This window comes from Falco peregrinus, chromosome 1 (assembly GCF_023634155.1).
Source record: "Falco peregrinus isolate bFalPer1 chromosome 1, bFalPer1.pri, whole genome shotgun sequence".
NCBI lineage: Eukaryota > Metazoa > Chordata > Aves > Falconiformes > Falconidae > Falco > Falco peregrinus.
This window is the reverse complement of record NC_073721.1, coordinates 70,242,138-70,254,725: the sequence shown is the minus strand read 5'-3', so window position 1 is coordinate 70,254,725 and position 12,588 is coordinate 70,242,138. Positions and strand designations below refer to the sequence as shown.

Here is a 12,588-nt window from a genome sequence, read left to right as displayed (position 1 = left end):
TTAACACTGTTACAAGGCATTGTTCCAGTCTCCATTTGGGCAGAATTTTCGGGTGTGATTTTTCACACAAAAAATGTTTTATATAATTTTTTAAAGGAAAAAAAAAAAAGAAAGAAAGAAAAAGATGGGGGGTGGGGGGGAAAAGGCCCAGTTTAGTATAAAGTGTCAAAAAATGTGTCTCAATCAAGCCTGCCTGGATTTCTTAGAATATTTTTATCAGGGGAGGTAAGGTTTAAACTTGCTTTGTTTTGGAATTCAACTTCTTGTGGTTTAAATATTTTTGCCAAACTTATTCTCAGATAAAAGCTACTGTCTTTTTATAAATTCATCTATTTGTCCTTTGAGAAATATTGATTGTACTGAGTGAGGAGGAATAAAAAGCCAAAATTCTTTAACTTACACAACAATGTTTTGAATTTCTTTTGAGTGGCTTCAGGAACACAAAACCAGCCATGCATGCAGGCAGCTAATCATGCTGTAAATATTTTGCAGTTTTTCCAGTATGCTGTTGTTTGGGTTTTTTCCTCCAGTTTTTTAATATGCCAGGTGTTGTGGGAAATTAAATATTGCTCATTTATTTATTATCGTGGCTGTTGCAAGAAACCTGTGACTTTAACTTTCTTAATCTCGTTTTTGGCTATTAAGCAGTAATCTGTATCATAGCATCCACAGACTGTCACAATGGAGCAGCCTTTGCTCACTTAAAGCTGAGAAAAGAATGAATTTGAAGATTAAATTATCTTCTCACCACAGGATTAAGTAGTCCTACCAGACTAGGGTTGTGCAGCGCTGATAGAGCTGGTAGCTAATTTTTCCATGCAACTGCCTAGAGTGTAGGTGTTTAATGGATTAAAAAATAGCATTAGCAATAGCATCTCATGCTATCAGTTCTCAGACTGTTCCTCCTGTACATTAAGCTCTTCCCTTAACTTAAAATACACACTGCATGTTAAATATCCAGGACCAAAACAATACTGACTCTCAGTCACATACCAATACATCTAATAACGAACTGAATTCTTTCATCTTTTACAGTTACAGTATAATGCATTTTCTATCAATCAGCACTTTCATCATGCTTGTTTATACAGTAGGTTACACGGTGACAAAGACAGAGCACGTACATAAAATCTAGCTTATTTATTTTTTAATGTAATAACCTTTTATAACATCTGTCACACTATTTGGATTATACTGCACTGAATTATTTTATCTAGTCCAAAATTAAATGAAACATCTTCTGTTTCTGTGTTAACAAGAGCACTGTAGTCACGAAACATGCCATGTATTTTATTTCTTCATCCGTCCTGCACTGTCCAGGCACATACCCAGCCCCGGTCCAGGCAGCAGCCACTGCCAGCCTAAAACAGGTGATGAGCATTCAGTGGCTGTGCCTGCACCAGTGTCACACAGCTAGAGGACTCCCTCAGTCTATTAATTCACTTGACAAAAGAGAGGGAGTCGCACGAACTGGATTTCAGTGCCTAGCAAATTGGACTCTGGATTCCCCTTGATATTACATGTACTTATGGAAATAATTATGCAAATCCTTTTCAGCTATATCATCTTTAAATAGAAATCAGATTACATAAAGAAGATTGTAATCTCCTCCAGTAACCGTTCTAGCTGAAAAGGCAATAATACAGGACCAAGAAGCATACTTGTTGAACATTTTAGTCCAATAAAATGGTGTTGCCTCTTGGCAGATCCAGTTCCCCAGTGCCAAACCTGGCTGATGCCTCCTGTTGTGCATTCCTAAAACCTTAGCGGCAGTACACCGAGTATCAAAAGGCAGGTTCTTTATAAACAATTCCTTGTTTTTTACCATGCATATTCATGTAATTTTGGATACGCAGACACCTGATCAGTGTTCATTAATAATGAGAAATGGTTTAAATCACCTCATTTAAAACATTTGCTCTATGATCCACAAATGACTAATATTTGCTGAAGTTTACATAATACAAATGATGTGCATGTGTTGTGTAAATGAGAGATTAAAATATGAAACTAACAATATGCAAACATATGCATGGAAATGCTGAAGACCTGTTAGCTGAAACAGTGATTTCACACCTTTATTATTTTCTTTAAGCTGTCTCCAATTGTATTTTTGCTTTGTTTTCCTACAGAGCATGTTCTTGGATCTGGCAAAGGCACCCATGTTTTAAACATTCCTTATTCTAGTTTAATTTTTTTATACTTAGCCCAGTTATTAACATTTTCAGTATGAGCTGCTATGACAGTTTTCTTGGCTGAATTTAAAGCAAAGAAAGCCTAATGTTTAGGATGCAATTTGCTAACAGCGATGCATAATTTATGTACGTCTTGTAAACACCATTGTAAGAATATGTGCTGAACTCTTCTCTTGCAGTAAAAGGTGCAGTTTTGACCGGATCAGAAGTTCTGTTTCTCTGAGTGTTTGATACATAGGAGGGAGAGGGGATTAGCTTAACTATGTGTAGGGTATGTATATGAGTGGATGCCTGTGCATTAAATTTTGTGTTTTTATTTACTGTACCAGCTACTAAAACATAATTAATCAATATAGTAACTATTATATTTAATACTTAATTCAGGTTTTAAGGGAATACAGGTTTTAAAGAGATTTATTTGCTAATGTGTCTGTAGATTAGAATACCTTTTTATAGAGTAAATAAGTAATATACAGCTAAAATATTTAGAAAGCCATATTAAAGTAATTTTGGAAGAAACTTCTGGGTTTATTCCTATTTTCCCTGTTTGTTTGGGTTTTTTCTTTTTAACAATAAATGACATTGCGGGAAATAAAAGGTATGTTGAGCTTGAAGAATCTATTGGACTGTATGAGCATTGTGGCTGTTCTCGTTTGTGTGTCATTTCACTGCTCCTGTTGGTTGATGCGATGAAAATCAAGTTTCTCGTATTGTGTTGTCAGGGAGTTATGTCTAATTGTTTTTCTAAGGCAAAACTTTCACGTTTTCATGTGTAATAACATTTCAGGCCCATATATGAGACAGAATCCACAATGAGAGAGAGAAGAAATAAACTGTACAGGAAAACATAATTATGAAATTCTTTCCTTCTTGGGTTTGTTTTTTGGTGGGTTTTTTTTTTCCTATGGAAAGCATCAGTGTTACTTGCTGAAGTAGCACATTTGAAAAAGGCACCACTGATTTAAATGAGACAAAGGCAGATCAAGCTTCAGATGAGTGTTAGTGAATATTACCGCACAAGTGAATATTGTGAGTGAGTGAATATTACTATATGTAATCAACTGCTAACTGCCTGCATAGGTACGTCACCAAGAAGACCACATACGTGGTACCTAAATCTCTTGTGATATATCATGACATGCTGGTGTGCTTGAAAAAAAAAAAAAAATGACACAGTGAGCATGATCGTAACTGGGCACATAGAATTAAAGTTTAATTTTATAGAGGAAACTCTTTACAGTGGCTAATGTTACCTATTTCTTTTCATTTTAGAGATACAATGTAGAAATGTCAATCAGGCATCCGAAAAAGATGGAACTGCTTAGTAAGGTTGAAGCTCTGAAGAAAAGTGGTGTTTTACTACCAAATGATCTCCTTGAAAAAGTGGATTCAATTAATGAAAAATGGGAACTGCTTGGGGTATTTGCATTTTTATTACTGTTTGTGGGTTATGTGTACATTTTTGTGTTGAAGTACGCTGTCTGTCTGATTTCTAATTTGAGGCACAAATATCTCTCTCTTTCAATTCACCACGTACATTTCAAACAAGCTACTCATGCTATTATAAAAACTCCACAGTATTTTCCTCTTCTGTAGATTTTTTTTTATTCCATGCTTGTCTCCTGTCTGACTTTAATAATTTTAGTTCTTTAATACATAAAAAATGTAAGTAAAATATGCCATGTATTACGGGTATGCACCAAGTCAACTATAATGCAGTATATCTGATATACACTGACTGTCATGCTTGAGTGAATGTTAATAGAATTTATTCTGAAGGTACATGTTAGAGACATCTACTGTTTAACTATTTACTATACCCTTAAGATGAAAAGTGGGGTTGTCACTGCATATTTCAGGTCACACTGATGGCTCAAAAACAAATACACAGATTCAGTACAAATCTGAATACCTGAAGCTAAGAATACAGCCGGGATAGGTTTCATGCTGCTGTATTCAGCACACTTTTGACAAAAGCCAAAAAAGTTTCATGTAATTCATTTCACGCTATGATGGGCTGGGTCTCAGCCAAAGAGTGAGATACAAGAATCTGGCAAAAAAAGCAATATAGTGACTCTGTTACCCAGAGACCAGTGATGGCACCGTGCAGGAGACACTATTGTCCTATTGTTGTAAAACAGCTGAGAGAGAGAGAGGTCAAACTATATATTTTTCCATCCACTTCTCTCCTTAATTGCCTTCACTTCAAATCAAGGGTAAGATAAATTTATAAATTACTTTAAATGATTAATTATAGATGTGTGATATTAGCAATACAGTTACATTGCATAATTTTGCATGCTATTATCTTAGTTTGAAAAACATTTCTAATATATTACAAGTAAGCTATACATGCAACCTGCCAACAGCATTTTAAATACTGACTTGTGTTGCTTTAGCTTATTTGGTAATGCAATAGCCATTTGAGAGGGTGGGGCTTTTTTAGTTCAGCACAGTTGTTTCTAATGTCTTGATTCTCTAAATGTGCAAATTGTCAGAAAATGTTATAAGTTGCCTTATGACTAGTGAGCTTATTACTTTTTAATTGTAGTCTGCAGCAGCATCACAAGCATTTTAAAAGTATTTGAACATTAATAAATTTACTGATAAAAATGGGGCTTATTAACTATTCTTTTGTGTCTGATCATGACAACTTGTATTTTTAAAATAATTTCAGTTGTAAGCCTTGCATTTATGACATTCAATGTCTTTAATCAGTTAATTCAGTGGCACTGATTAAAGCTGGTAGGATATAAAACTGTGAGATAAGCAACTGATCATAATTCTGAAAATCAAGAATAACTCTGTCTCAAAAAAGATTGAAGCCCTCTGCTTCTCAGTCTGTTAAAATCAGAATATACCTCTGGATGAAGTTTTGCCATTAATTTCAGCATTTACAGAAAAATAAAATATAACTATTAGAGTTTTCCTGCTAAATGCAATTTCATGAATAATAAGCAGAGTTTGATAGAGTTTTGTTTAATTTAATAAAAACCTCTGCAGAAACTAACAGCACTAGGCATACTGTTTTAATTGGCATGATTACGTTTTAATTGGCATGAAAAAAATTAAAGACAAGGATTTTAACTTCTAACAATGGTAAAATAGAGGGATATGGTTTTTAATATTACTTTCATCTAAGGTGAACAGTGTGGAATGGAAATACATTAGAATGAAATGTCAGTGGTGCGTACAGTTTAATCTGTGAAATTTTGTCCCCTGTGCTGAATATTACTCTGTCTCAATTGCATATTAAACAACCCTATCAAGGCAGGCATTGGCATCTGCTGTGCTGACACAAATTGTGAATTAAATGAAATTGATGTCCTCTGTCGTATATTTATGAAGACGGACCATTCTCTGAAGTATTCTGTTTATGAAGAATTTATGATTGCAAACTGTTCCAGAACAAAAAAGTGGCAATAAATTCTTTTTTGTGACCCTACCCTCCAAGGGCATTGATTTCACCTCCTGCTGCTACTTTTGTTACAGCATAAAAACAATAGCTAGCACTGGATTCCACTGAGGGTCTTCAAATTATCAATATTTGCACCATGAAAATAGAAAGGTGGTGCCAAGAAAGCATGTTTTTCAGTTATGATCTCCTAAAGATGTTATTTACAGAATGCCACATAGTAGATTAATGTCTGTTGGTCTAATTTTATTTGTGTTTTAAAGCTTATTTTTGGAAGCTAACTTCATTGTTATAAATTATATTCCAGTAACTTTCTGAAGCACGTATTTTCAACAGAGCCATTCTGTGTCACCTAAAACTGTATCTTCACGTTACAACAATTAACCGCTGCTAATTATCAGTTTAAAAGGTTATTGGATGTGGTTGTCAGTGTATATTCAATATTCTACAATCAGTAACACAGATCTAGTGCTTATAATAAGTGTCAGCCTGACAGCCTCTTATAGGTCAGATAAAATACTGCCTGGCATAGAAGAAGCAGGCAACAGCATATCTCCCTTGTGATGTAAAAGGATTGCCTTTCAAATCCTGAAAAGGAAGGTAACTTTCTTCCCCTGGCCTCTTCAGAATATTCATTATGCTCACAGCGCCCACTATCAAAATGTTATTCAGCGGTTCTTTTATTAGAAATACTACTTTGAAAAGCTGTAGTAAATTAGTTTCATTAGCGGTCAGAGGTGAATGTTTATTCTGGCCCATTATTTTTAAAGTGGATGGTTAACACGGAGAACTTAAATCTGAATTTAGTTGCCTAAATAATTGGACTGATGTTCAGGAACATTGAGGCTTTGCAGTTTCTGGTTTGTTGGTGGCTGAACAAGTTCATTCACTTTTAAAAGCAAACCAGTGTTTGTGACCTAACTGCTCCTATATGCAACCTCAGGGCTACAAGTTTGGGTACCGGGACCTGACAGTTCTCAAAAAATATTTCAGTGTTTCCCCAAAAACTTAGACGGTACCTTGGGTAAGAGTTTGGGGAACTCAGTGCTTGCCAGATTTTCTGTTGCGGCCTAGAAACCAGTAACCCTCATGGTCATAGGTGTCTAAAGCCATGGACAAATTCTGTGGAGTAACTACTTGACAAAGTTATGTACAATTTTGTCCCCTCTGTCCATAGTTGCTCTTAATAAACATTGATTTACCATGCTTCCAGCAAAGTCACTGACCAAGAGAGAACAGCATAAGTGAGAAACAAGGATACAAAAAATGAAATTGATTGAAACAAGGAAAGAAAGAATTAAACTGATTGATATGAGTAGTAATTATTTAAAAGCCCACATCTGTAGTCATCTAAGGGATGCTTCTTGTTGCACATTAACCTGTGTATGTTTTGGTACGTAAGACTAATCTATGTTTTCTTTATCTGATGCTTTAGAAAACCCTAGGAGAGAAGATCCAAGACACAATGGTAGGGCACAGTGGGTTAGGTCCACGTGACCTGCTCTCGCCTGAAAGCGGCAGCCTGGTAAGGCAGCTGGAGGTCAGGATCAAAGAGCTGAAAGGGTGGCTGAGAGATACAGAGCTTTTCATCTTCAATTCCTGTCTGAGACAAGAAAATGAAGGAACAATGAATGCTGAGAAACAACTGCAATATTTTAAGGTAATAAAAAAACAATCATAGTTTTCATAGAGAGACTCCTCTTTATGGTAGGATAAAATATTTATCCTATACATAACATAATGCAGTTCATGTACATATGTGATCATATATTCATATTTTCATCTTCATTTATGTACTGTGTGTTCATTCATGTTGATTTTATTGAATCTTTACAATAATATTTATTCCTTAGACTTTTTGCAAAAGAGAGCTGTAGAGGGCTTATCACATGGCATTGGAAAAGCAATAGTATTCTTTCATTCTACTTCACTATGAAGTTGAGTTTTTTCACAAAAAGCTTCACTCCGAATTTCACTCCCTACATCAGTTAAATTAATGTGTTGCATGACCATCAGCTTAATAGCCTATTTCTCTGCACATATAATCCGAGAATAGCCTATTTGAGGTCGCATTTACAGAGGTATAAATTTAGCATACATGAGAAAACATTCAAGATTGTGGTGAATAGTTATGTAGAAAAAGACATATACACTATGAGTTTTGCATTAATCTAGGCCACACCTTACGCCTAAGCCTGACAGTTTATGGAAAAGAAGGAAAAGAATTGTAGTCACAAGGCTGTATTCAGATGGATAAGCTCTTTCAACTGAAGAGCAACATTCAGCTTTGGAACTGACTTAATGGAGGTTATATGTTTTGTTCCATGCCTCTAAAGTAGTGGGACCATTTAGGAAAGATGGCTATTAAGTTGGCAAACAAACCTGGTAGAACCATGTGATTTTCTTCTGTTCATAGCTATCACTTCTAAATAAACCCTCACCTGAGTCATCATTACAGGTCACTTTACTCTGCAAGTGATCTTTGACCAAAGAATAAGAAAGGAATCACGAGTAATTGTTGAGCCTTAGAGGTAAAGAGGTTTTTCTCTTCCACTAGTACATCAGGGTATCTAGGGCAACAGCACTCTTAAAGTGATGGACAATTTATTAAATACTCACCTCAAAGGGCATGCTGCGAACACTTTTAAACATACTTTTTATACAAGCATTCAAGAAAATAGCAGCAGAAAAATTACTGTCTTCTCAATTAGTCATTCCTTAACTCTTCTTTTTCCAGTCATATGGATTAGTGAGAAGATTGTGTCAAAGTAGATAGAGTTGATAGGGGTTTTTTTTCAAGTTCCTGAGCGTGTCCATTTGAATGCAATTTAAAAATTTCTTATAACATCTATTTATTTGTTTTTAAATTATTTGTGGTCTTCTGCTAATGGGGAAAAAAAATCGTGCTGATTGTTCTATCACCAAACTTCAAAGCTAGTGATTATGTAGGACTATTGATAGACCTGCAGAACTTCACAGCAGTAGATCCATGTCTTCCAAAGGAAATGGTAGATGCTTTTTATTTCTGTGGAAAATTATGGCATTTATTTAAGTGCATAACTGTGGATTTAAAAATTTGATTTCAAACACTTATTTTTAAATATACATTTTATATATGTATGGCTTAGACTTTTATGCAGATATATATATATATATATATGGACAGAAATACCATAGCAGTGTTACTTAGTTATTTGGAATGTGCATAAATCTTTTTTTGATGAATGAAATCTTTTAGTATGTATATGACATCATGTCAGGCCAACAGCTTTAGAGATGTTAAACAGGATAGTACCACCCACCATGACGTAACCAGAGTATTTCATTACTCGGTTGATTATCTATTAATTACACAAATAATGCATTAATTATTTTCAAAATGGTAGCCATTAGAGTATAAAAAATAATTACCTATCAAATATGGTGAGAGCACATCACTTTGTCATATATATTAAACCATCTTTGTCTCATTAAATCTGAAATCCACTATAAGTAAGTTTTCCATTCTTCACTGATCTCCTGGGGAAGTGTATAAAAGAGAAAATGGATATAATTAACAATACTGCGATGTATAATACATATATTTGAGGAAGAACATTTAGAACATTTTCAAAAACATTAGCTATGCCACTAGTAGGAAACCTGCTGGGGTTTAGTTTGACTTACTTTCCACTTAACTTAAGAGCTTAACCTTATTACTGCTTTCACTGTGGTAGGTGAATCATTGTTTCTTAATGGAAATTTATTGTGCTGCACCATCCTGATTATACACATAGCCACTGTACACAGAGAAACATTTTTAATAACATAAACTCAACAATGCCTTGATTTTCATTCCATAATGCTATGATTTAAATTACACTTATGCCTTAGGAAAAACAGTTATTTCATTTTTCAGGTGTTTTCCTTTCCTTTTGCAGTTGGAGGATGAATTGAATGTATAGTTCACATGCAGTTGGGACCCAAGTTGAGAACAATGGGGTGGGAGGGGTTGTCAAACTCACTTGTAGGAAATAAAATGCATGGAGATTAAATTACTTTCCCAGGTTTTAACAGCAAGTCAATGGCTGTGTTAGGGTAGAACCCAGCTACGGTGACCCTGATCTTTGGCGCTAAACGCAAGGCAGCCATTCCTTCCTTCCTTCCTTCCTTCCTTCCTTCCTTCCTTCCTTCCTTCCTCCCTCCCTCCCTCCCTCCCTTCCTGCCTGCCTGCCTGCCTGCCTTCCTGCCTGCCTTCCTGCCTTCCTTCCCTCCCTCCCTCCCTCCCTTCCTTGTTACTTCTCAATATATTCCATTTTCACATCTGAATTAAAGAGACTGTTTTCTTGCATTTACCACTTTTTCTTGTTTATATTCAATGTTCAAATCCTGCTGAGTACGTTTGGTTGATTTTTTTTTTCATTATTATTAGCATATTTAGACATTAGTGTTAGCATATTTAGATATTAGAATTACTAGAATACTATTAGTTAAGGTCATTACCCAGCTTACGGAAGGTCCTGTTTTTCTTGGTTGTGTGGAAACTATGTGGTATACTTTGGTCAGCCCAGCGATCTCTGGGCAACACAACGTGCAGCCAGTCTGCAGAGCCATTTTGTTACTCATTCCAGCAGCTTTCACTGCTCCTGGTTGCCTCAAACATGTTCATATTTAGTTATGAAGGAGAGGCATGGACTTTGCTTCAGCCTACAGTGACACTAGTTGGCCATTCCACAGCAGGATTAAGTGGGCTTCCTTCCAAGTGTAGCCTAACCCAGGCTCCTGTTGAGAAGGGAGAAGGAGTGAACACAAGTTGCTCATCAGTAAAGGGGGAAGAGTAGGTATCTTACTCCTGGTTTCTTTTCTTCTGTTGCAACATGAAAAACCCATGAATCTGGACTAAGAAAATCAAGAGATTGACTTAAAATTTGTGAGATCTCTGTAACTATGAACATGCATTTATTTTATGTATTCATCCTTTTTATTTCTGTTCTGCCTTTTGAGTGCTTCAAGTTCATGTTTTCTTAGCTTTTCACTGCAATGATGAGGACCAGAACCAGTAACATGCTTTTAAAATGAAATACAAGATTCTCAGGTAAACACTGAATTGTAGCAGCTGTAAGACCTAATGTCATGAGACTAATAATCAGCATAACTGATTTCCTAACCTAATGATGTATGGCAATTTTGTGGGTCAGGAGAGATTTGGAGCAGGAAAGAATGAGGAGCAATAATAAAAAGAATTCACATTCTTCCATGAAAGTTTTAGCAAATTTCATTTGAGTGAGGTCCAGCCAGAAATTTGTGTGCTTGTTGGCTTGTAAGTAGAAGGAAGTGTTCTGCCACATTTGCTTTTATGTGTCTGGGTCTTCAAAAAGCATGGTTTTTTCGCTGCAAAAATGCCCTCCAAAAGACAGCAAGGGAGCCTAAATAATTAGTCATGTATTTCTGTCACTTGCAATAAAACTGATGACTTGAAGTGTTCAATATAGAGAAAAGACCCATCAGCATCAAAAAGGTAGTTGTGATGGCCTCAGCTCACAGAACATCTACTCAAGAACAAGCTTAGACTTGCAAGTATCAGTTCATCTCAGAATCCCTTGTCAATCACATAGAACTGGGAAAGCTTCTATTGTTTTCAGTAGCAAGATTCATAAAGAATCCTGTTCTCCTTCCCCTCCAAACTTGGAGGGGAAACAAGATTTTCCTGTTCAGAACAGGATTTTAGCAGAGGTTTTTTGCTAGATGGTGTTCTTTGGCAACAATAATGTTGCATTTAATGTAGTTTTCTGATCTGGTTTTATTTGAAGCAAAAAGCAACATGCTGTATATGTTATTCTTGTCTCCTTTATAAAAGAGCCTTTAAAAAGGAGAGACCTGTTTTTCAGCAGTACTGAAAGCTTATGGTTCTCATTGACTTTAGTCAATGTGTTCATTAAAGAAATCAGACTACTTATTCGCACCAAAAAATGCTGGAAATGTTTTCTCATTTAATATTTCTAAAAGTCAATGATCTATTGAGTTCCATAGCTAGTAGTATTTGCAGCCATTTCTGTTTGCCTTGTAAACAGTGTAAATTATCTGATGCTTGTAACTATTTCTAATGACTAGACTCATTCAGAAATGTATGTTTTCATCTTCCACTAAATTTGTGACTGAGCATACCAGATGATGCAACATCATTTTTTCAAAAAATATTTTTCAGCATGGGCTCTTATTTCTCCAATGACAAAAGCAACTGAACTTTTTGATTAAACAATATAAGTCGCATTGGTAATTAATAATCAGTCAGTTACTCAGTACTTGTTATGATGCTTTTCATTTTAATGGAAAAGTTTGCATGAGAGTCAGCACTGCACATCTTAAACTTACAGTTAAACATAATTCTATCAAGTAAAACACAAACGAGTTTAGGAGCATATAAGATTATGGCCAAACTTAAATCAAAGAAAAGTATTAACTTTGAGTAAAGGTTTTGAAAGTCAGAGATTGGAGAAAAGTCCTGGCTGTTCCTACAGGTGCCAGGAATCGCTTTCACTACTGCATTTTGGATCCTTTACAATTCTTGGAATGATGTTCCTGGCAGAGCTGTAATCAAAGAATTACAGAAATTCAATATGCATGTAACAAAAGTATGCAAAACGGTTTCCAATGGAAAGTCCAAAAGAAGTCAAGCAGGATTTAATCCTTTTTATACCTCTAAGACGGTAAAAAAAAAGTTGTAATAATTTTAATAAATTTCTCAAAAAGTGTGACTTCAGAGCCCTAAATCTTTTCACAGATGAAGAAATGTTTACCCAAATTTTGTTTGGATTAAATTTTAACAAACAGGAAGGCATACAGTATCAAATCTTATGAAAAACAGGTAGGATTCCAAAGTCAAATGTAGCCTGATGCAACTTAAAATGGTTTGAAGCAAACTCAGATTGAATTTACATGATCCACCATCCCAAAGCAGCACTTCTGTAGACCACTTAAATGAGAAGCCACCTTTTTACA

At 35.4% G+C, this 12,588-nt stretch overlaps 1 protein-coding gene across 2 annotated transcripts in view; it reads left to right on the top strand.

The window, feature by feature from the left end:
* AKAP6 (A-kinase anchoring protein 6) overlaps positions 1 to 12,588 on the top strand; it is a 287,348-nt gene that overhangs the window by 230,678 nt on the left and 44,082 nt on the right. For both annotated transcript variants that reach the window (XM_027791675.2, XM_027791676.2), the window contains exons 10-11: positions 3,468 to 3,614; positions 7,046 to 7,270. In XM_027791675.2, coding sequence (XP_027647476.2) covers positions 3,468 to 3,614; positions 7,046 to 7,270 — 372 coding nt within the window. The remainder of the gene's footprint in view (positions 1 to 3,467; positions 3,615 to 7,045; positions 7,271 to 12,588) is intronic.